This window comes from Brachionichthys hirsutus, chromosome 13 (assembly GCF_040956055.1).
Source record: "Brachionichthys hirsutus isolate HB-005 chromosome 13, CSIRO-AGI_Bhir_v1, whole genome shotgun sequence".
NCBI classification, from domain to species: Eukaryota; Metazoa; Chordata; class Actinopteri; order Lophiiformes; family Brachionichthyidae; genus Brachionichthys; species Brachionichthys hirsutus.
This window is the reverse complement of record NC_090909.1, coordinates 10962726-10987452: the sequence shown is the minus strand read 5'-3', so window position 1 is coordinate 10987452 and position 24727 is coordinate 10962726. Positions and strand designations below refer to the sequence as shown.

The following is a 24727-nucleotide window of genomic DNA, read 5'->3' as shown; positions in this document are numbered from 1 at the left end:
TGATGCGTTAAAGTGTTTCTAAAGAAGCAACAATCAGGGGAGAAGGACTGGAGACATAAGAGATCCAATATTCAGCCGAAACGAAAATCAAATATAAAACTGTTCCTCAGTTATTCCTCGTTTCGTGTGCCAAGGCGAGACTTCAGTCCCTCCAAGCCAGGACTCAGTCCGGAGATCTGCAGATACAGTTCTACCTGCTGGCCAAGATGGGATCCATTTCCGCCGGTCCTCCCCGGATCCATCCCTGAGCTATGCCCAGGTCCTCGATTCGAGCCATCACACGGTCCCCCAATGTATCAGCCATGGCGAATGTTTGTAGCAGTAGTAGTTGTAAATTGATCTCCATCTGTTTTGATGTTATTGACTTTTGATTTCTAGACATTCTGTCCTTTGAAGTAGATCTGCTTCACTAGTGGGTGTCCCTTCTCTAATCCGTCCATCATGGCTGGCCTCACCACATCATCCTCGCAAACATTCATTAATCTCTCTGTAATTAGTGATTTATTCTTTTATTCTGGCTCTGGGACCAGTCTCAGAATGTTTTCAGGTTGGTACCAGATTATGTCCTCTGAGGTTGGTACCAGATTATGTCCTCTGAGGTTGGTACCTGATTATGTCCTCTCAGGTTGGTACCAGATTATGTCCTCTGAGGTTGGTACCAGATTATGTCCTCTCCGGTTGGTACCAGATTATGTCCTCTGAGGTTGGTACCAGATTATGTCCTCTCCGGTTGGTACCAGATTATGTCCTCTCAGGTTGGTACCAGATTATGTCCTCTGAGGTTGGTACCAGATTATGTCCTCTGAGGTTGGTACCAGATTATGTCCTCTGAGGTTGGTACCTGATTATGTCCTCTCAGGTTGGTACCAGATTATGTCCTCTGAGGTTGCTACCAGATTATGTCCTCTGAGGTTGGTACCAGATTATGTCCTCTGAGGTTGCTACCAGATTATGTCCTCTCAGGTTGGTACCTGATTATGTCCTCTCAGGTTGGTACCAGATTATGTCCTCTGAGGTTGCTACCAGATTATGTCCTCTGAGGTTGGTACCAGATTATGTCCTTTAAAGTTGGTACCAGATTATGTCCTCTGAGGTTGCTACCAGATTATGTCCTCTCAGGTTGGTACCAGATTATGTCCTCTGAGGTTGCTACCAGATTATGTCCTCTGAGGTTGGTACCAGATTATGTCCTCTGAGGTTGGTACCAGATTATGTCCTCTGAGGTTGCTACCAGATTATGTCCTCTCAGGTTGGTACCAGATTATGTCCTCTCAGGTTGGTACCAGATTATGTCCTCTGAGGTTGGTACCAGATTATGTCCTCTCAGGTTGGTACCAGATTATGTCCTCTGAGGTTGGTACCAGATTATGTCCTCTCAGGTTGGTACCAGATTATGTCCCCTCTTCTTGGCCAGACAAACCTCTTTCTGCCAATGCGACTCGCGGTTTTCTCCGGAGCACAGCAATCAGAGCCACCATCCTGGATACGGATCCATGGGTCACGGTGCATTGATGAGCTGATGGAACAGGGCGACCCCATTTTTTTTTATGTGAGCCACACCTGTATGGAGAATCACCTAAATGTACTGCTTGGATCTAATTTGCATATTTGCATTTATAGTTTTACATCATCTTCTCTCATGTTTTCCTTCCGGTGCCCTGAGAGCAGAATACTCAGGTTTTGGGTTCAGGCAGATGAGCTGCATCTGGAGGTTTGGTGGGTGGGACGCACAAACAAAAGTTATTGATCCATTCCGTATAGACTCCGATTAATTGGAACGTTCCCCATCTTATAAAAGTTGCTTGGATGCGAGGCAGTTGTTAACGCAGACTATGAACTGGGCCGGCTGGACGGGGATTTGATACCAGGATGACCTTTGGCCTGTGTGCTGTCTTCCTATCAGGAGCACTGACAGACAAGGACACGATTCCTGATAAGAGTCATATGGAGAATTCAAAAACACGTTTCATTTAAGGAACTGTGGCCAAAGTGGCATCAAATTCTGCCTTCGAGGTAAACTCTGGTCACGGGTAAGGCGTTTCCGCCCCTTTACGCCGCCATGGCGCCCTTTCAGCGTCCAACGTGGAGCCAAAACATCCCACGCAGCAATAAAATGTGACAACGACGCAGCTCGCACCGGGAACTTCGGACAAAGGATGGCAATCATCCCGAAAGTTATCGGATCACGGCAGCAACTCTTAAAGCGCATAAATAGCGAGTGAAGCGCTCAGTCGCCACAGAGCAGGATCGCCGAGGTAAGTCGCCTAGCATAGTCTATAAACCTGTAATAAGCAGTTAGTCTGGAGCCCAGGCGTTCACAATGTCTATGTTTATTTAAGGAGGATGATTTCATTAAAACAACAGATAAATTGAACGATTGATCAATGAAATGTTTCTTTTTAATTATGCTGATGATTCAGATGACATTTTTACACCCGAGCCTTCTTTAATATTCACTGGGTGAAACGTTGGTTTCCTGAATAAGTCGAATAAAGACATGACTCAAACTTGTCTGTTAGTATTTTAACTGACTCATTTTAATATTCCAGGTGTCTTTTTTCCGGTCATCATGAGGGTCTTTGCAGTAATCTTTGTGCTGGCTGTCCTCTCCGGTGAGTCCAAACTGTCTCTGAAGGACACGAAAAACCCCGAGGATGGAGACGTTTTTCATATTTAAAAATGTGCTCATAATTAGCATCACGTTAAATTCAATGACATTATTTTTTTCATTTTAATTACAAAATACCTGAGATGCTCGTCTCTATCTGAATTAGGCTGCCACGGGAGAAGCGTCCCTCAGGAGGACAGTCCCTGGGAAGTCACAGTGGACAAGTTCACTGATTATTTCTCAGATCTGAACTTGAAGAAGGATGAAGTGGTGGACAGCGTCAGGAATTCCCAGATCGGCAGAGAACTGGAGTGAGTCCTCTTATTCCCAATAGCCCTCACTGGATGAACTCTACGTGTATCTTATGACCTCTGTGTGAATGAATTCACGCCGACTAGTCTTGACCTGGGTCTTAGTGTAACAACACCCCCCCCCCCCCCTTGAGGTCAGTGTGTCGCTGAAACTCTGCCGCCCCTCCGAACAGCACCCTGATTGAGGACAGCATGTCTGAACTGGCCACATACAGAGAAGTCCTGGAGACCAAGCTGGCCCCCTACAGCCACGAGCGACTGACCAAGGGCCTGCAGAAGCTGGCCCACAAGCTCAAAGAGCACATGAGCGAGGCCCGGGAGCAGATGGAGAAGTACAGCCAGGAGCTGCAGAGCATGGTGGAGCAGAACGTGGACGACGTCCGCTTCAGGGTCTCCGCCTACTCCCGCAAGCTGAGGAAACGCCTCAGCAAGGACACCCAGGACATCAAGAGGTGAGCGGAGCGGAGCGGCGCGGCGCCGGCCGGAGGCTGGTGGGAGGGCCGGCCGGGAAGATGCTCGAAGGCGTCTGGGAATTTTAATCGGGTGCTGTTTGTTGTTTCCTTGATTTGTGTCTCTCTCCAGAGGAAGAAAGGAGAATCTTTGTGTCTCATTGCAACGATTAACGGGACAATGCTGGACGTATTTATGATGTTAATCATGGGATGCCTCCCATGAGCTGTCACATACATCATTATTATGCAAGTCATTGCGGTGATATTTAACGTTTCAGTTAGCATCTTTGTCAAAGATTAGCATAAAGTCTTAAACTTTGTCATGAAAATCTGCTGAAGCTTCAGGTTTTTGTTTGTTTGGTTTTTTTTACTAAAATAATTTTGGATTTGAAAGCAATTAGGGATTTATACCTTTAAAAGGTTCTCATAATCCATATTCACTGAATATAATGATTTAATGTAATAAAAAAAACATTCAGCAGGAATATTTCATGGGAGAGAATAAATGAGGAGCGTGCAGTCGACTGATCTTCATCAAGTCATTCACTAATAGAAACTTTAAACACACGTCACTTCATCAAGCTGGACCAAATAATTCAGATTATTATTAGAACATTTGTTCTCAGAATTAGTGGCTTTTATGCAGAAAGTTCATTTCTTAAATATGCTACATTTCCTCAGACAAGACCTTCACAAAGCAGCGGAACATTTACTGGAGTAAATGTTCTGGATGATTCCTCGCTCATTTAAAACTCTTCTGTCCTCCCAGACAAGTTGCTGAGAACTACGAGGAGCTCCAGACCCGCACCTCCGATAACATGAAGGACATGAAGGCCCGTTTCAGCCCTTACGTCGCTCAAGTGCAGGACAACGCCCAGGCAAAGATCACCACCCTGAACGACCTGCTGAACTCCCAGAAGGAGAAGATTGAGGCCGCAGCCGAGGGCCTGAAGGAGCGCCTGGAGCAAACGGCTGAAGACATGAGAGACGTGCTGCAGGACAAGATGGAGGAGCTGAACATCTGGTTTCAGCCTTTTGTCTCAATGTTCCAGGAGTAACGTGAAATGAAAGTGTGGACTACCTGCCTTATCGAACCCACTTCAATGGAGTCATAATAAAGATGCTCGTCTGTGTAAAGAGACGTTTGTGTAGCAGCTCACAAACTGCATGTGCTTGAAATCACGTCTACTCTTCACTTCCGCGTTTGACTGAGTCGCTTCCAGTTCGGCGTGAATGTTTGGTTGTCTTTTCTGTACAAACGAAGACATCGGTTATTTCTAATGATTATTTAAGGGGCCCTATGAGAAGCATGACTTAGAGAACTTTATATGGTTTTGATTAGTTGTGTAATTTCTCTACAACTTAAAAGTTGTGTCACTGGAATAAGTTCAATGATTAATTTAGGATAAAATATATTTATACTATTTTTTATCATACACACATTTACACGTTACGCCGTTGGTTATAACTTCACAATAGCATGTCAGGAAATGTACAAAATAAAAGTACCCTTTGACCTTTTATCAATGGACACATTATTAAAACTTATTACAATATGAGAAACAGAAACGAAGGCAATAACATCTCTGTATTTATACAGCAAAATGACATCTCTAGAAAGCCCTGCATGTTTTAAAAGTTGCATAACAGTCTTTATTATTCAATTTATTTAAATACACTTCAATTATAGTGCTAAAAAAAGATTAAATAAATACTACACGATACCTTTCAGACAGCCCATATTGCTACGTATATGAATTTGAGATTAGACTAGATAATATTAGATTAGCTAGAATTTTGAGCATCCTTTGGGGGTTTCCTCGTGGAAATTAGGATTCCAGAAGCAGATTACAGCTCTACAGATTAGAAAATGAATACTTGGCTGTATAATAATAATAATAATGCATTTCATTTATATAGCTCTTTTCTAAATACTCAAAATTGCTTTACAGAAGGTACATAAGTTAAAAACAACAAAGTAATTGAGACGATAAAAATATAAACATGAAAATAAATTAGATAAAATTTATTTATGTAAAATATAAAATGTATAGCGTGCTCAAAGTAACATAGTAACACTTTAAAAATTTGAGCTGACTTTGTGCTCACAGGATATATAAGAAATCTGCAAGCAGCTTCAAGTCAGGACCTGAGGACAGCAGTGCACTAAGAAAAGTGCGTATCGAAAATCACCAAATATCACTCCGGAGTTCCGACACTCTTCCTCTGCTTCCAACGCACATAAACTTTGCTGCATCCGATCACTGCATGATGATGATGATGATGAATATATTTATTAGATAGAATGTTAGGGTACAAGTACAGTCAAACAGTAGCATGTATTACAGTACAAATACAGTCAAACATCCTGTTTAAGAGGAGCATTTCAAAAAAGCCCTTGCGGTCTTGTTTCCGTTGAAAGTCTTTAGTACATAAATCATCGACATTTAACAGTACAAATTTAACAATACAAATAAAAATAAAATAAAAATAAAACCAGTAAATTGAGTAAATTACTCAATTGATGCAAAATAACAATAGAAAAATAAAAATAATTTTACACCACAGATGCAAACTAACAATAAATTTAAACTAAATCACACCACAGATGCAAAATGGCAACGAATGACAATAAATTACAATAAATTACAATAAATTACAAAGACACTTAATATGTGCAACCCAGGTGGACTGGGGTGTTGATCCGGAGAGAGTCCTCCTCCTCACGTCCTGTTTTACTCCCGTGAGACCAAAAATGTTAAACCTTTTACCTGGCATAAACTTAATGATCAAGTAAGATCACGCATTGATTATTAGTTGGTATCCAATTCTATTTCACAATATGTTACACTTACAGTGACAACATCATCTAATGCTAATAAATGTGGAATACTGTAAATCTATTAAAACAAAAAATTGGGATATCACAAATGATGACACCATTGGAACATCGATAGTATATTATGTTATTCTTGTTTTGCTATTTTTTTCTTTTCCTTCTCATTCTTTCCTTCCTTTTGCACGTATACTTATATTAGTGATATTATATTACTCTCTGTTAGAGCTCCTTCTATTTTGGATGAATATCACAATTGATCACACCATTGGAATATCGATAGTATATTATTATGATATTCCTGTTTTTGTATTTGTTTTCCTTCCTTTTACAAGTACTATACAGTATGTGTGTATATGTGTATGTGTATGTCACTGTTATGTTAATAAAGTTTTTAAAAAAAGAAAAAAACCCTCCTGAGACCGAGGAGCTCGCACGTAATAGGGTGAAACTAGACGGTTACGCCTTTTTCACGTGCTCATCCAATCTAATTTCACTTGACGCTGCTTGTAGCCAATCACAACAGTCGTAAAATATCTCATGCTCGGCTGTCGCTGTTCATTCTGTTCTGTTATTTCTAAACATGTCCGTCATGTGGGATTCGAGGCATTTCTTACGTTTTCAGGTTATTTTTACATTATCACGATGAGTGGCCCTTGTAGGGAAGTTGTCACGCTTCAGCTCGGACATTATTCCAACTTTGTTGGAACTCACTGGTGGAATTTACAGGTAGGAACACAGCGGCGGCTAATATCACGTTTAGCTAGCTGCGGTTGCTTCGCGTGTGTTTACAAACCTCTACGACCGAGCCCCAGAGACAGCTAATGCTAGCAGCGTTAGCACGATGAATGGGCCTTTCATGTTCGTGTTAGGACGCTGAGGACAGGTGATGAAAGAAAAGTATCCTCACAGGAGGGGAGGTGTGAAGATAACCTGAGTAACGTGGCTCGTGGTGCATAATGGGGTTAGATAAATAGAAACGTAACTTGTTTAACTTTGTTTTCTTCAAAAAGTGTATTTACGTCATAAAATACCTGCAGATAAATTGTAAAGAAAGACCAGTGCTACCTTTCCATCATGAAACCCTGTTAGAAGAACTTCATCTGTAAATAAGTGAAGTGATGCAAATACTAAATATGTTTGCAGTGTCTGTCTATTTTTATGAAACATTAGATGTCATCTGCATAGCTGAGGCCTTGATTTGAATAACTAAGTAAATATATTTGGCAGTAAACTGTCTGTACTCTGTGCATACTGCAGTTTGTTTCTATCATACAGTACACGGTCTGAAACTAAAACCATCTCCTGCGTGAAAAGCTGCACGTAATTACGTCTTTGTCGTTCTGTTACTAACTGTGTTTATCGTAATAACGCAAAATGTACCTGTAAAGGTCTGAAGTCCTTTTAACTGGTGGAGGTGACGAAACACCTCCACAGATTTAGTGACAGCCACAGCACTAGAGGGAGATCAAACAACAACCTGATATAGGACTAACATGGGTAAATCATCTTTTTACAATACTGCCACCCAAGGGTGGAACTGTTTGACTCCCGTCCTCAAAACATGCACCTCTTTGGTCTCCTTCAAAACGGCCCTAAAAATACACCTTTCAGGGGGACAGAAATGGAGATAGTCATCACGACTCTCTCTGGATCAACCCCCCCCCCCTTTTTTTGTCAACCTACGTTGTACATATTAGGTGTCTTTGTAATTTATTGTAATTTATTGTAATTTATTGTAATTTTGCATCTGTGGTGTGATTTATTTTAAAAGTATTGTTAGTCTGCATCTGTGGTGTAAAATCTTTTTTTTTTTTTATGTTATTTTGCATAAATTGAGTAATTTAATATTGGTTTTATTTTTATTTGTATTGCGAAAATTGTATTGTTAAATGTGGATGATTTATGTACTAAGGACTTTCAACGGAAAAAAGACCGCAAGGGCTTTCATGAAATGCTCCTCTTAGACAGGATGTTTGACTGTACTTGTACTGTAATACATGCTACTGTTTGACTGTACTTGTACTGTAATACATGCTACTGTTTGACTGTACTTGTACTGTAATACATGCTACTGCACAACTAGTGCTTCTTATTGTCCACCGCAAACAGGCTTGATGTTCCGGTGCTGATGTGACCCACTGTTCTGGTGCTGGTTCCTCTTCTTCTGTGGTGCTGAAAGTATTTTGGTACAGATCAGTCTGTGGCAGGTGAAGGACTGATACCTGATTTCTTTCAGGATGCATCCTTGTCCTACGATCCCGAGGCGCCTCCGGGCGACACCCAGAGCGATGTCGTGTTTCGTGAGGGGCAGACCGTGGGTGGGCACGTCACCCACACCCCTCGCCTTATCGCCATGGATCTCAAAGGTCAACGCTCCCATCGCCTGAAAGAGGATTTAGCTAAGCGTTATGAGACTGGTTTTGTTTTTCTAACCCACTGTGTGATCTAGTTCCTGTTATTTATATGATGAAAGGATACAGTAACCACAGCAACCAGATGCAGGATGACGCTTTATCAATCCCCTGCTCTCTGCCTGTCATTTTCTACAGGAAGTCTTCGGACTCTGCGGCAGGAGGGAAGTCTTTATGACCCTGGCAAAGACACGTCTGCCGTTACATGGTAAAAAAAAAGTGTCCTTTTATGTGTGTGATTGCCAAAGTATTAAAAACGTTTAGCTATTTTTGCTAAACAAGGAGCCCAATACTGTAAAGTTGGAACTGATATGACCAAAAATTGAAAGCCTTAGTGCTGGAATTTAGAGTACGCGATGACAAAATGTAAATAAAAACAATGTACTCAAGTTTGGTACTTGTGTAAAAGTGCAGATTCAGCTTCTTGTATTTGAGTATTCCAGTTATCTTGACTTGCTAGTTTAATTCTTCCCGTCACTGAGCGCTAAACTCGATTAGCTTCTATATTAAATAAATGATCCTGATTGAAAGGAAGGGAAATGCCATAAATCTGTTTCCAACCCCACAAAGAACCACCCGAATGTGTTTCTTTGTGTTTTTACATAAGAATAATATATTCATAAATAACATGTCTACCTGACTGAAATGGCAGCTTTTTCTGAAGCGCTGTTTACTTTCTCTTATAACTTATTCTTCACTGATTTTTGCGTTTTTGGACACGTTTTCCTTATAACTTTAGTTCACAACTCAAAGCAGAGAAATCACCTTAGCAATGGCTCGTAAGTCAAACGACTTCTAAGTCGAGGCGCCTCAAGAGGGCGCCGCGGATTAATCTAAAGCTGAAGACGACTTCATCAACAGTAGTTCTTCTGGGTTTATTTCATAAAGGAGCTTCTAGCTTTTCATCAGTCCCTCAGGACACTCGAACCTTTTGTGAGATGTCATGCATTCATTTTATTGTCCATCCTCACCAGCACAAATTGGGGTTTAAGTACATGTTTGCGTATTGGGCAGCACGGTGGCGTAGTAGTCGGCGCTATTGCTTCACAGCAAGGAGGTCACAGGTTCGAATCCGACTTGCAGCCTTTCTGTGAGGAGTTTGCGTGTTCACCCCGTGTCTGCGTGGGTTCTCTCCGGGTTCTCTCCGGTTCTCTCCGGGTTCCTCCCACCAACCAAAAACACACAGAATTAGGTGAATTAGTGACACTAAATCGCCCGTAGGTGTGATTGTGTGTGAGTGATCGTCTGTCTGTGTGAACTGGCGGCTTGTCCAGGGTGTAACCCCGCCTCTCGCCCGTCGACTGCTGGGATCGGCTCCAGCACGACCCGGTCCAGAAGATGAATGAATGTTGTTGGGGTTTTATTGTTTTTGCTTTTTAAGTGGCGTTTCTGTCATTAAAACTGAAACCCAGAGAAATGTGCTCCGTCTGCCAGGGAGGGAAGCGTCATGGTGCACGAAGAAAGTCCTCCGGCAAGGAATGCCTTTCTGGAAGATCTGGACAAGCTGGATGTGAGATTTTCCATCATTATATTGTCGAAACACTTTCATTGATTGTGAATTAAATTTGTCGTTCATAGTAGTGATTCTGTTTTATTTGGTGATGTTGTTAGTGGAGGATGCAGCCGGGACACCGGGCGTGCTTTTCTCATCATGCCTGTTTTCTTTTTTTAATCTCTAGAGAGGAGAGATCCTGGCTGAAGCTGATTTTTACTCCAGTTTCCAGCCTCAGCGCTCGAGTAAGAAAAACATCCGTTTTACTCTCTGTGTGAGAAACACGGTTTAATGTCAGCCACCTGCGGTCTCTCCCATCCGCAGGTGTGGTGGGTGTGGACACTGTGAACAATCAGCTGGCTCGTGTGCAGCGGGGCTACAGTCTGGAGGGCAGTGTGAAGGTGTGGTCCGACTTCCTCCGGATCCACCTGCACCCTCGCACCGTCTCCGTCATCCACCAGTACAACCACGATGGGTAGGTTGCTCAAATGCCGCTTTGCTTTGTTTCCCGTCGCCAGGACGAGGAGTGATCAAAGTCTAAAGCTAGCTTCTGCTCTTCCTGTATTCTAACCCTTTGTGTTCTAAACCAGCGGTCCCCAACCTTTTTCCTGCCACGGACCGGTTTCATGCCGTGAAATTTTTTCGCGGACCGGGGGGGGGGGGGGGGTGTGTGTGTAATACCGGTAATTAAATTTAAAAAGAGGAATATAATCTTACCAATAAACTTTATATTATGCACTTGCAATAACTATTAAATAAATAATTAATAGTTACACAATATCTACTCACCATAAATTGTGGTCCTTCATGGTTTTTTGTTTCATAAATTCCACATTCTTGTTTTTTAATCCGGGTTCTTGTCTTTTAATCCGGGTTCTGGTCTCAATGTGCTGAAGCAGTTTTGAACCCTTCATTGATCGTTAACGGAGCGAATCAGCTGTTAATACCCCAGTTTTAAGTCTTAGTCCTGGTTTCTCTTCTTGGAGGTCATCACCTCATCTTCTTCCTCCTCAGTTCGACTTTTCTCCTCGACAAAGAAGCTCTCCAAAGACTTTTGTTTCTTTTTATTAATTTTCACGAGTTCATGGCTGTTTTTTTTTAGCAACGTATCAAGACGCGATTGTTACGTTGGAGAAAATCCGGTCGTTTTTCAAAATAAAACACCTTTTAGACGCTGATAATCGATACAACGGAAATTGTATACATTAGTTGTTCTTTCTTTGCGGCCCGGTAACAAATGCCTCACGGACCGGTACCGGTGGTTGGGGACCCCTGATCTAAACATCTGTTGCATCGCTAACAAGGGGGTAGGAAAAGCGGCTTTTCCTGTGTTTCATGCACATCTATGTATATTTGTATACCAGAGTGTGTGTGTGTGTGTGTCTGCCTGTCCAGGGAGGCTCAGCGTCTGGAGGCTTTCGGCCAGGGAGAGGCTCTCCTCCAGGGGCCGGTGCTCGAGGAACTCGAGGACAGACTGCACTTCTTTGTTGAGGAGTGTGATTACCTTCAGGTAACGCTTTTAGATTTGGTTTGTTTGTGCCACACACAGTCCAGGACCTTCAGCCGGACCCCCCCCCCCCCCCCCCCCTTGTCCGGTCCAGTGACGTACGACCTGCTTCCTCCCAGGGTTTCCAGCTCTTGTGTGACTTGGCTGACGGCTTCGCTGGTCTGGGTTCGAAGGTGACGGAGATGCTGCGGGATTCCTACGGTGGCAGAGGCATCTTGACCTGGGGGGTAGCGCCTGTTAGCCACCCGGGTTCAGTGAGTCAGAGCCGGTCCGGCTGTCCGTCCGTCTGTCTGAGAGGACTTTGTACCAGCAGTTTTAAATGGGCTTCTCTACTCACGCCGTTCTTTCTAATCAACCAGACACCGATGAAAGAGCTCTACCACCAATTGAACTGCGTCTTAGGGACGGTCCACTTGGCCAATAACAGCTCCTTATTCTGCCCTTTGACCCTACGCGGTGGACTCGGAAGACGACCCTCCTCTCCCGTGGCGTTCCCACACCTGTCTCATGATGTGAGCGTCAATGGATCACCTTTCAGAAGGCCTTGATTTTAACGGTCTTTTTTGTTTTTATTGAATCTCAATAAAATACAAATAAAGAAATAGGATGGTATAGGAATTTTAAGAAAAAACTTTATTGATAGGAAGTCTGTTTCTGTTAGATGTTCAACTTGAATATGGTTTTAGGACCAAGCAGGAGTCCCCAGCCCGTTTCCTGCCACGGACCGGTTTCATGCCTCGCCATTTTTACAGTGTAATAAAAAATACAAATAAAATCTGAACGTAAATGTAACCGCTAAACCTTATATTATACGCTGCTGAAGTTGTAGCCTCAATAATTCTGTCCTTCATGTGACTAATTATGTTGGAGAAAATCCGGTTGTTTTTTCCCAAAATAAAACTCCCGTCAGACTCTGATAATCAATACAACGGAAATGATATCAATGATTGGTTCTGTCTGCGCGGCCCGTGGCCCGGTGGTTGGGGACTCCTGCACCAGAGACCTGCCGTTACTCGCGTCTAACGACCTCGACTGTCTCCCCGCTGTGCCAGCCCTCCCTTTGGTACCACTCCAGTGCCGTGCTGGCCTTGGCTTTAGATGCCCTCACTTTGCCTTACAGGCTGAGGAACAACAGCGTTCCCTTGTGGCAGCTTGCAGACACGCTGGCTGCGTCTGGCCGGAAGGTACTGCTAATTTATTTGTTGTTTAAAAAAAAAAAAAAAAAAAAAAACATTAGCCACTTGTTTAAACAATGTATTTAAAATTGCAGGTGGTGGCTGCTTATGGTGCTGTTCCGTTTCCCATGATGCACGGCGGCTCACTTCCTGACGCGCTGAGTGCCCACACAGACGCGCTGCCGTGGAAACCCCTGTCGGCGTGCTCTGAGGCCGGCCCGTGCTACGGCCAGTGGGTGACGCTGAAAGGCTTCCAGGGTCAGAGGCTAATCAGGTCCGAACATCTGGATGGATTTAGTGATGGGGGGGGGGGGGTCACAAACCCAGTGGTTTTATCTATACATTCCATTATTGATTTAGTACTAACGAAGACGTTATTCACCCCAAAGTTTCAGAGGAAGACGACATGAATGGAATTTGTGGAACATCTAAAAGTAAATTATCGTTGAAGATTGAAGAAATACTAAATAATTTGTTTCTCCGATACGCGTTAGCATGTTGCCCTCGAGTGACCCCTCCTGTTCTAAAACTCATTTGTTCTGTTTGCGTATGAATAGTGGACATACCCGTTTGTATTTTAGTACCTCAAACTGGTTTGATTCTCACTGGTTTGTTTAAAGAGACTTCTACCTAATGAGCATGTGGGATAAGAACTCTGTGAAACGTGAACCAGCACTAACCTGGACTCCTGATTTCTGACAGTGGATCCTAACGTGTGTGTTTTTAGGTCACGGCCAGCTTATTCTGCTGCTCAGTGGAGACAGAGAATACACCAGAGATAAACTGGCTGTAGTTAGACTCCATCTCCGTCTAAATTCTCAAGGCATGAAGTGTTTAGAGAAAAATGGGACGATCCTTGTTGTGTTGCTGAAATGACTTTTCTTCCGGCAGCTCTCTGGCTGCAGGCGCTGAACCAGCCACTCCTCTTCACGGCCTTCACAGCGAGGAAGACGTGCTGGCGTCCTACATCGGATCCTTCCACCCGACGGCACCTCTGTGAGTCGCTACGCCGTCTTAAACTGGAGCGACTACGGTACTTTGATGAAGGCCGTATGTGCTCAACCCTGCTCTTCTCTCTCTCTCAGTGCTCTGCAGCTGTCGTCCGCCCCCAGTAAGCTGACGCCGCCTTTCCCTCAGATATTCAGTCGGTCTGTTGGGACTCGGGGATTCCTGCAGAGCCGGCCCCCGCCGCCCGGCTGTGAGTCCTCGTCTCATTTTGTAGTTTAAAGCACCGTTTCTCCTTCCTGTATTTATTGGTCTCTCGGTCTCTGCAGCCGCCCCCCCGGTGGTCTCCTCTGCGCCCGTCCTGACCTCCCTCCAGTCGGGCTCGGCGCTCGGCCCCTGGCTGTCGGAGCTGCATCGCGGTGCGAGTGTTTTGGACATCCGCCGGGTGGCCCCCAGCTTTCTCTCCCAGGGGCCCGAAGCGGCAGATTACCAGGAGGCCCTGGAGGAGCTGCGCCTTCTGGCCCGGTGTTACCGTGACAACAGCGGTGGGGTGATGCATTCTTCCTCTGAGGAGGAGGATGATGATTAACGGGTTTAGACTGCTGATGAACTGTGATGAAGGCGATAGCGGTCCATGGAGGAGCCAGAGGAAGCAGCAAAACATGGCCCTAGATCAACGTTGCACGGCTTCAATACACCTGATGAACACTGTGAAGCTGCTCAGCCCAGGTCCCCCCCGCCCCCCCCCCTCTAGCGTTCCTGCAAGTCAGCAGGGACAAACCAAGTCTGTCTGTCGGCAGCAGAGCGGAGAAGAGCGAGACGTTCCTGAATTCTGAAATTACGGTTGAAATGAGTGCGATTGAATATTACCCGGCACAAGCAGATATGAACGTTACTGCATTCGTGTATTCCATCGTCCTCGTAGCGCTGACTCGGGTTCTATCGGTGGTGTCACATGGGAGGTAAAAATAAATGCCATTCAGTGATATCTTCACGTCAGTAAAAGGCCTCCTTACCGCAGACTCAGCAAGTTTTCCTTGACCTGTTCCGGAACAGATTAGATGTGCAGCGTCCGTTACTATGGCAATGTGCCCCTTTATTTGAACCAGAGCAAGTGTTCAGCAAATTCATTCCTTCCAAAAGGGGAAGAAAAAGAAGATTCTTGAAACTTGATGAGGAGATTTGTGTCTACAGACGATTTAAATCTGCAGGTTTTGGGTGATATTTTTTCGGGAGCATTACCTCTGCGTTCGTGCAAGGAGGAACAGGAGGAGCGCTGCAGGAGCCCTGCAGAATGACCTCCAGCTGGCCACACATGTGCATGTGTCTGCTCAAATGGCCAGAAACAGACTCCCATGAGGGTGGTGTTTCTTTAGGGGGGGGGGGGACAGACAGGTAGCCAGACGGGAACCTCAGACCCCTTGTGAGACCGTATGCTGGTGCGGTTGGCCCGGGGTTCCTCCTAATGCAAGACGAAGGCATTGATGCCATGGACCGGCCCGCCCGTTCCCCAGACCTGAATCCAACCGAGCACATCTGGAACATCAGGTCCTGCTCCATCCACCAGGTCCAGGTCTGGGAGGAGATCCCTTAGACCAGGCGTGGGCAAACCCAGGCCCGGGGGCCATATGCGGCCCGTTGGTCTTTTTAATCCGGCCCGCCAAACTTGTCCAAATTATATTATGAAATTAAATTGTATTATAATTAAACCTCATTCATTTGACCTTTTCCCTGTAATGCTACCTGTAAAAGGCCAAATCCTTTAATGCAATAGCTTTCATGTGTCATTTATACTCGCTCACACAAATACTCCATCCATCTGTTCTTGGTCTGGCCCCTCTGCCAAATTTTAGAACCTATTGTGGCCCGCGAGTCAAAAAGTTTGCCCACCCCTGCACTAGACCATCCGCCATGTCATCAGGAGCAAACCCCCACAATAGGGAGGTCACACTCCTGAGCCTCAGTTTGACTTGGTTTAAGGACATTACATCAAAGTTGGATCAGCCTGTAGCGCGTTTCCCAATCATCTGCAAATCCAAACTTCCATGGGTTAATGAATTTGATTTCCTTTGATGTGTAACTTTGTTCCAAGCACGTTGAACTGTGTGCTGAAGAAAATATTTAACAGGAATATTTCATTCATTCAGATCTAGGACGTTAACTTAGTGTTCATAACTAGCATTTCAAGAGTTAAATTATTAATTTAGACTAAATCTGTTCCTAATAAATAAAACAGACAAATGCAGAAGAGGATCTTTTTTAATTGGGATTAAAACGTTACAAGGATTCCACAAAGGTGACCGAATATGTTAGAACATATTCCCAGCGGGCATTCTGACAAAACGGTATGCTTCTACGTGATAAAAAAAAAAAAAAAGAATGTCTCAGACGTCATTTAATCCGACATCGCAGCCCGTTATTCTATAAACGCCTCCGTCCAAGAAAAAAACAGTTAGATTTAAATGAAACAGAAGCATGTGCATAAAAGACATCAAGTTCTAACTGCCTGGTGTTCTACAACTATTTATTAAAAATGGGGGGGGGGGGGGGGCAGGGTAACAACGGGGGGGATTTTACTGGAAAACAACTCACAACAAATAGCCCCAGAATCTGAACTAAGAGCGGGAACGGGAGCGAGAACGCGAGTGGGAGCGGGATTTGGAACGGGACTCGGAGCGGGACGCCGAGCGAGAGCGGGAGCGGGCTTTGGGGGGGGAGGGGGAACGGGACTTGGATTTAGACCTGGCTCTAGATTTTGATTCTGCAGGCGAGCGTGAACGGGAGCGAGACCCCCGCTCCGGCTCGCCCCCGTCCTCGCTCTTGGGCTGCTCGTGGCCCTTTGAGCCGGATTTCCTTGAGCGATCTTTCATGCCCGATCTAGAACGAGACCTGGAGCGAGAGCGAGATCTGGAGGCGGAATCTTCCTTCTTGATCTTCTTGCCTTCTTTTTTGCTCTTTTTGCTCTTGGGGCTGCGACTCCTGCTGTGGTCCTTGTTCTTCGGGGCCCCGTTGCTGCGCTCCTCTTCCTCCTTTTTGCTCTTGGCCTTGTTGTTCTTCTTGCTACGGGAGCGGCTGCGGGAGCGGGACGCCGCTCTGCGCACAAAGTCACAAGAATTGGGATTAACAGAGAAAGGAACGTGCCGCTTCCCACATTGTTAAATCCGTGTTTTTGTAAATTAACCTTAAACTGGGAAGAGGCCTTTCCTTCTTCAGAACAGTTCTACAATCTATTTTTAATACCATTTCCACACTCAACCCTCAAAATGACCATGAGATGAGTTTAAATACGAGACGAGAAATGGACATTTGCTTTTAGTCAACCATGTGACCCATTTAGGACTCCTACAGTTCTACTAACTGGGCGTGTAAATGCACATTTATCTGGTGCGTGGGAACGGATTAATCCCATTATTTGTTACGGGAAATATAGTTCTGTTTTTGAACAGTATTACAGAACGAATTATGTTCAAGAACCGAGGCTCCACGGGAAACATCCACCTGGTTAGGTCTAATGGTTAAAGTTCCACCATCTGGGAGACAGAAGGCCCATTTTGGTGCAGCCTCACCCCCCAGAGATGACATCACCTGCTCCTGGAGCCTAAACAGCTCACCTGGAGTGGGAGCGGCTACGACTGCTGCTCTCGCTTCGGCTGCGGCTCTTGCGGGACCTGCGACTCCTGGAGCGAGACCTGTGACGACACGGCGACATCATTATACGGGGGGATCCGATTCTTCTACGTCCAACGGCGATCTCGGTCACGCAGGACAGTTAAACTGTACAGCGACGCGTCTCACCTGGACCGGCTGCGGCTGCGAGAGTACGAGCGTCTGCGCTTGGCTCCGGGGCGGTCCTCAATGAGCCGGATCTTCCTGCCGTTCACCTCGGTGCCGTCGAGTTTGTCCAGAGCCCTCTTCATGTCAGAGTAGAGCCGGAACTCGATCACCCCCTCGTTCTTCCGGCCCTTATGGGTGTCTGCGTACGTCACCTCTCCCGCCTGCCTCATGTAGTCCTTTTGAGAAGCGTAAATTATACTGATATACTTTGCTCAAAGGCGATATGCCCGAAAACATGACCCCCTTTATTTGTCCAAAATATAAATCAGAGCAAATGTGCATTTTTTGTGAAATATAAACAATTTAAATTTTTATTTCTGAGAATGTTCTTATATTAAAGCATTTCATGGCCTAAAAGCTGTTTATGACAGACTACTTGGGACACCACTTAAAATACAGTTACAAGAACTGACATTTAAAAAACCCCTCATACCTTCAAGTCCTGCCAGCTGCAGCGGCTGGAAAGGTTCTCAACAATGAGCCGATAATCTGTCCTGATCGGTGGACCATATCTGTCCCGTCCCCACCGACCATATCCACCTTTTAATGCGACAAGGAAAGAAGGGGACAAATGAGTGCCGTAAAGCAACAGTCATGCTGCATTTATACTAAACTCAAAGCTACAAGCTACAAAATGTTGAAATTGATTTTGGAAAGGGAAACAAGGTGAAAAGAAAAGATTCAAAAAGACTAACAAGGGATAAAAAACATTTAGTCCTAAACTGTTTGACTGACTTTACACAAGTTAAAATCCTTAAACTCCTAAACAGCACTATTGTAGCTTATTTCTTTCGGCTATTTTCTAAATAAAGAGAGAAAATCCCATTTAAGTAACTTATTGAGGAAGTACTTACGGTGAACTAAACCAAGTTTCTAAGCTATCCTATCTAGAAAAGACAGTTCACTGTTATAAAACATTCTTTTCAGGCACCTATAAGAGCTGAACCCACATCTGTTCCTAACCCCATGGCATCCTCACCACCCGGCCTGGGCCTAATGGGAAAAGCGGTCTTCATTCACAATGGCTCCCTTTTTTGGTCTGCCCAGAGGCCCAGAATGGTCAAACCACACTCTTGGAAAGGGGGGACACCATGGCCAGCAATAGGGGCAGGCAGTCAGCAAAGGACTCTTTCAATTAAAACATTGAGGTTCTTTGTTAAATCTTTACCTTTAAATTGACAATCATCTTATATCAGATAAATAATGGACTAAGACATCAAGATATTTGACATTCAGTTATTTTACAGTATTCAAATGAAGACATTCATTTCCTTTCCATCAGTACGCCATTTCCCAATCGCACATTCAAATGCTACTACATTTTTTCAATAAATATGGAAATCAAAGATATTTTTCGAGGTCATTGGTGGCTCTGGTGCACCCAAGTTTGTATCGCAACACTTTCCCGTGCTGTAACGAGCTTTGCTCTCCGTCAGCAAACTTATTCTAAAGATAAAACAACTATCCCTGTTATCAGATCATCAAAAACCTGGAGGGCTCAGTGTAATCGGAAGATCAAAACCCGATGAAACTGGGATGAGAGGGCGCGGATGGGCATGTGCAACTCGGAAAAATGCACTTTAGGATGAGCGCGTTTATGCCCCAAATGGAGGACAGGCCAGAAGAGAAAGTGAATGACCAATTTTTTCCAATTCATTTTTCAGAACTTCAGATGATTCCGTTTTTCACAAGTTGGCTGACAAATACAAACATGCCAAAAATGTCTGCTTCAACTTGAGAGATCAAAATGTGATAAATGAAAAAAAAAAAAACAGCCAATAATTTAGTAATTATCAAAGAGGAATTTTTTCGATGCACAAGTAACATCTAAAACGCAAACTCTCCCGTGTCAACCCATCGTCTACAGAGAAGGCCGGCGTTAGCAGCGACGGGGAAACTATTTCTACTGCGGATATAATTGAATGCACATCAGCCACCAAGGACGAGCTTAAAACGTTGCCCCCAGGCTTCCTGATAAGAATAAAAACCCTCATCAATGACAATATTCATGTGAAATAACTACAATACGCTTATAAAAACTTACTTCTTCCTCCTCCTCCTCCGCCACCACCACCTCCGCCTCCTCCTCCTCCTCCTCCTCCACCACCGCCTCCCCCTCCTCCACCTCCACCTCCATAACCCCCGTCACGACGGGGTCCCTTGGTGTGCTCCACAATGACCCTTTCCCCACACAACTCCTTGCCGTTCAGGTCATACACAGCGTCGTCAGCATCACGGGCATCATCAAATTCAACAAATCCATAACTTATTAAGAACAAAAGAAATGGGGGGGGAAAAATACTTCAGGTTTCATGGAATTTATTTTGACCATGTCCACAATCAAACGCCCGGGAGGTCACTGGCTAAAATACAGGCCAGCACCACGTCCATCCCATAATAATTATAATAATAAAGCGTGGGTAAAAACGATGGCGGTGCTCCTGTCCCATTGAACTCTAATGAAAGGGGCTTCATAGTGATCTGAAAGAACAGCGATAAACTCTTCAGACATTTTATTAATCAATAATTTAGTCGTGAAATAAAATCAAATTAACCCGATACACACAGGAACACGGTGATTTAGAAGCCACCGCTAACGGTACTGTAATAATTAAGTAGCTCTAAATATAGACATTGAGACACAATGGCCGTCCACGCGAAGCGAGCTCGGAGCTGAAGCATCGATCCCGGAAACTGGGCTTCGCTCATTCATTCTTCAAAGGACGCTAATCAAGCTAATCACACATTGCGTTCGGCGTCCATTGTTTAGCTAGCAGTTAACTCGTACACAGACGGCTTCTTGTGACATTGCCACGTCTAAGGTTGGCTAACAATTTAACGGTCGTTGGAATAGCTCCGAAAACAAAAAAGATAATTTAGATTTTCATCGAGAACGCTTACGCTGTAGCGTCTGCAAAAAACAACAACAAAAACAACAGCATCGATATAGCGCACAATCTGGAAGACTAAAATGTCAAACATTTTAGCTAGCCAAAATAGCCGTAGCAGGCCGCGGCCATTGCAGCAGACAGGGCCAGTAATTTTCACGACGCGGCCTGCGCTTATGCTAACCCCGCGGCCTGCGCTGATGCTAACCCCGCGTCGACGAACAAGCCTGTACTTTACCCGTTCTTAAGGTCGACTTCGAGTATCTTTCCGTAGCCTTTGAAAAACCTCTCCACGTCCTTTTCTCTGGCTCTGTAGCTCAACCTTCCAATGTACACCCTCGACATCTTGTTAGCTTCAACGTGCTAATCGACGCACGCCCGACAAACACACACCGAAGGCGCGAGGCCGCAAAGACACATAAGCGCGCGCCTCGTCGATACAATAGGTCGCGTTTCAAGAGGGCGTGTCTTCTCCGGTGTTTTTGAAAGCCCTGAATTTAGTCTGGCAGGAAACTCAGATGTTTTTTCTCTCTCTCTCTCTGTCTCTCTCTGCCAACGTTGGTTGAAGACGTTAATAAAACATTTAATTCATTTATTCATCCATTCATCTTCTGAACCGCTTTGTCCGTTACCGTGCTGGAGCGCAGCAGTCAACGGCCGAGACGCGGGCTACACCCTGGACAAGCCGCCAGTTCAGCAGGGCCACACAGACAGATTTATGACTAAAACAATTGTAACGCAACAGATTTCAAGTAATTTCTTTCCAAAACTTTCCAAATTACTGATTTCAATTTTGAAATGTATGGAATTTTCATTACCAATATCCAAAATCTTCAGGTTTTGTATTAGTGACTGTATCGGTAGAGGATGGAACTGCCAGGGAACAGGGCTAGAGGTCGACCCAGGAGAAGATGGACGCAGTGAGGGAGGGGGACGATGCAAAGGACAGGGTGAAGTGGAGAAGGTTTGACGGGACAAGCCGAAAGTACAATACTGTAGTATTTCAGGTTTTGGATTATTGTTTTTGCAAAATAAACGACCACCTGAGAACATGACACACTGGGGGGGGGGGGTGTCTAAACAATTATGTAGTTATTAAAATAACCTTTACTTAACACCATACATTCGACTTACATAGTTACGATATTATAATATTAGTAATATTAATCATGACATAAATGTATTTAGATAATGATTTCTTTTTGAAAAACAAGACCAAAACAATTTATATGGGATTGTTTGTGTTTCTTTCTTGTTGGCATTCAATCAGATATCATCGGAGGTCTGCTGCAATTCATCTAATTAACAACTAACACGAAGTCTACCCAAAATATTTAGAGTTTAGAGTTGCCTGCAAGCATCGAGCACTGCATCAAAGAGTAATCGCTTTGATCAGGGAATATATTATGATTATGTTGTTAATGGAATTAAACAGCGAAACACATTTAACATTGATTAAACGTTTAGATTATATCCAGAACTGCTGATGATGCATTTTGTAAATAACATCAATCATCGATTACTGATTCTATGCCTATTAAGTAGAGGCGTGGCTTTCCTCTGTCCCCAGACTTTCAACCAATCCTAGACGACGTGCGACGGTGGGCGGGGCTTTGAACACTAGAAACCATCCCGCTCATGTGCGGCTGTTATTCTTCACCGGAGCATCTGCACCTTTCCGCTAGCATGCCTGCAGCGCTCGGGGTTAGTCTGCTGCTCAAAAGTACTTCGGTATATTTGCTCGTCTTCAATGGGTTGAAGTCCCTTTAGGGGGGATAACGGTCCACGACGTTAGCCGAATGTTAGCTTACCAGCAACAGGTTGAGGTAAAGCGACTCGCGTGAGGCTGCCATGGAGCGCGCGACATTTTCAAAGTATTCCTGGATCGATTTCGTGTTCTCTGTGATCGGAGTGTTCACCTTTCTGGTCGACTGGGGCTCGGACGTGTGGGTGGCGGCGGAGTTCTACTCCCGGGGCCGCCTGGTCTGGTTCGGGGTGCTGGTCGGCCTCATGGTCCTGTCTTCTGTCGTGGTCCAGCTGTTCAGCTGGTTCTGGCTCCGGTATGACCGGGAGCTGCCGGGGTTCGGGGAGCTCGCCGGAGGGGTGACCGGAACCGGAACCGTGCTCTTCGGGGACAGAGTGAAGCTCTCTTGCCTCTTACATGTGCTGCAGCTCGGATTCCTCTGCAGGTAGAACCGGCCACGTGTAAATGTTATTACCCGAACCTTTCAGGTATAAAAACAACTATTAATGAGGTACTAACATTTAAAAACAACTATTAGTGAGGTACTAACATTTAAAAACAACTATTAGTGAGGTACTAACATTTAAAAACAACTATTAGTGAGGTACTAACATTTAAAAACAACTATTAGTGAGGTACTAACATTTAAAAACAACTATTAGTGAGGTACCAACATTTAAAAACAACTATTAGTGAGGTACTAACATTTAAAAACAACTATTAGTGAGGTACTAACATTTAAAAACAACTATTAGTGAGGTACTAACATTTAAAAACAACTATTAGTGAGGTACTAACATTTAAAAACAACTATTAGTGAGGTACTAACATTTAAAAACAACTATTAGTGACGTACTAACATTTAAAAACAACTATTAGTGAGGTACTAACATTTAAAAACAACTATTAGTGAGGTACTAACATTTAAAAACAACTATTAGTGAGGTACCAACATTTAAAAACAACTATTAGTGAGGTACCAACATTTAAAAACAACTATTAGTGAGGTACAAACATTTAAAAACAACTATTAGTGAGGTACTAACATTTAAAAACAACTATTAGTAGGTATCTTGTGTATTATTCTGTATATGCAGCTGCTTATTTCTGTCAAAAGATACCTAGAACTTTCCTTCTCCTTTTGCCGTCACGTTGAATATTGTTGTTTTTATACTCGAACTGAACCTGAACCAGAACTGGATATTCCAAAACACGCAGAGTTGCTCAGATGGCATTTGACGGGAGCTGTGACCATGAAATCAAAGTCAGGCGTGGCAACTTGTGAATCCAGTGTCTCAGAAAGGAAGCGAATGCGTGAAATGACGATTTAATGGGGCATGAAGAGATGTCGACGCGTCGCGGCTGACTGCCCCTGAAACGCCTGTTCTGGTACGCGACTCTTCCGTAGGCTCGTCTCCGCCATCCGCCAAGGCTTCAGGGTTTGGTGGTGGAAACGGGAAGGCTCGGAGTACGCCGTTTACCTGACGCACGACCTCAGCATGCTGCGGCTCATCGAGACCTTCTACGAGAGCGCGCCGCAGCTCACGCTGATGATCTACGTCATGCTGAGCACCAACGAGGCCCGGACGGTTCAGTGTGAGTTCTCTTTGAGTTCCTTTTTAATCCTGTCATTCACAACCGAAAGCTGGGTTTTGATGTGTGGACGGACGACTATGTCGGCTGCTAAGCTCACGGTTGGACTTTTGTGCCTGCAGTCGTGAGCATCGCCGCGTCGACCACGTCCATCGCTTGGATGGTGGTGGATTATCACCGCTCGCTGCGCTCCTTCCTCCCGGACAAAGCCCAGCAGGGCTGGGGTTCCTCCTTGATGTACTTCCTGTGGAACCTCCTGTTGATCGCCCCCCGCGTGGCGTCCCTCGCCCTCTTCGCCTCTGTCCTGCCCCGGCACATCGCCGTCCACTTCTCGGCTCTGTGGCTGGTCTTCGTCCTCTGGGCTTGGCGACAGAGGACGGATTTCATGGACAGCTACGGTGGCGAGTTGCTCTACCGCGCCACCGTAGGGCTCATCTGGTATTTCAGCTGGTTTAATGTAGCCGAGGGTCGGACCAGAGGAAGGAGCGTCATCTACCACTCCTTCATCGTCGCCGATGGCGGGATCCTGCTGGGCACCTGGTGGCGCTACAGAGACCCCGTTCAGGCCGAGCCCTACGCTCTGGCTCTGCTCGCCGCTCTGCCTCTGACCTACCTCCTAGGCGTCGCCCTCAAAGCCGTCTACTACTGCTGCTTCCACCCAAAGCTCTGGAGGCCCCCGGCGAGGGACCCGGAACTGCCCAACGATTTGCCCGACGCGGAAGTGTCTTGCAGGGACGTTTCCGTTCAGGACGGTTCCCTGTCGTCCCAGTTGGTCAACAGAAGGATGGCCTGCCACGCCACTTATTTCTACCGGGGAGTCGTTAAACCCACGGATGGGTCAAACGGTGCGGAGCTGACCGGCGTGTGAGACGGACCCCCCCGTAGTCCGACTGTCCAAACGCTACCCTCGGTGCCACAGCGGTGCCAG

The 24727-nt window shown here is 45.0% G+C and overlaps 4 protein-coding genes across 8 annotated transcripts; 3 read left to right on the top strand and 1 right to left on the bottom strand.

The window, feature by feature from the left end:
* Positions 1-2553: 2553 nt before the first annotated feature.
* Positions 2554-4488, top strand: apoea (apolipoprotein Ea). Its single transcript, XM_068747217.1, has 4 exons — positions 2554-2612; positions 2775-2919; positions 3093-3371; positions 4141-4488. Exons 1-4 carry the CDS (start codon positions 2570-2572, stop codon positions 4427-4429), a joined length of 756 nt encoding a protein of 251 aa, XP_068603318.1. The 5' UTR covers positions 2554-2569; the 3' UTR covers positions 4430-4488.
* Positions 4489-6736: 2248 nt separating this feature from the next.
* On the top strand, positions 6737-14839 carry msto1 (misato mitochondrial distribution and morphology regulator 1). The gene is made up of 14 exons (XM_068746932.1): positions 6737-6936; positions 8447-8576; positions 8760-8829; positions 10056-10131; positions 10301-10358; positions 10438-10588; positions 11509-11623; positions 11740-11874; positions 11980-12132; positions 12673-12804; positions 12891-13069; positions 13687-13791; positions 13881-13993; positions 14070-14839. Exons 1-14 carry the CDS (start codon positions 6748-6750, stop codon positions 14327-14329), a joined length of 1866 nt encoding a protein of 621 aa, XP_068603033.1. The 5' UTR covers positions 6737-6747; the 3' UTR covers positions 14330-14839.
* Positions 14840-15981: 1142 nt separating this feature from the next.
* Positions 15982-20853, bottom strand: LOC137902843 (serine/arginine-rich splicing factor 4-like). 5 transcript variants are annotated; one of them, XM_068746934.1, is made up of 6 exons: positions 20701-20853; positions 19619-19839; positions 18008-18114; positions 17536-17750; positions 17352-17429; positions 15982-16833 (listed from the first exon to the last, which is right to left on the bottom strand). In XM_068746934.1, the coding sequence occupies exons 1-6, from the start codon at positions 20805-20807 to the stop codon at positions 16356-16358; spliced, it is 1206 nt and encodes a 401-aa protein (XP_068603035.1). In that variant the 5' UTR covers positions 20808-20853; the 3' UTR covers positions 15982-16355. The 5 variants fall into 5 exon arrangements, with proteins under 5 accessions (XP_068603035.1, XP_068603036.1, XP_068603037.1 ...); XM_068746935.1 differs by having other exon boundaries at positions 19700-19839; XM_068746936.1 differs by lacking the exon at positions 20701-20853 and adding an exon at positions 18506-18702 and having other exon boundaries at positions 19619-19754.
* Positions 20854-22313: 1460 nt separating this feature from the next.
* LOC137903471 (XK-related protein 8-like) lies at positions 22314-24667 on the top strand. The gene is made up of 3 exons (XM_068747621.1): positions 22314-22651; positions 23615-23802; positions 23922-24667. Exons 1-3 carry the CDS (start codon positions 22314-22316, stop codon positions 24665-24667), a joined length of 1272 nt encoding a protein of 423 aa, XP_068603722.1.
* The last annotated feature ends 60 nt before the right edge of the window (positions 24668-24727 follow it).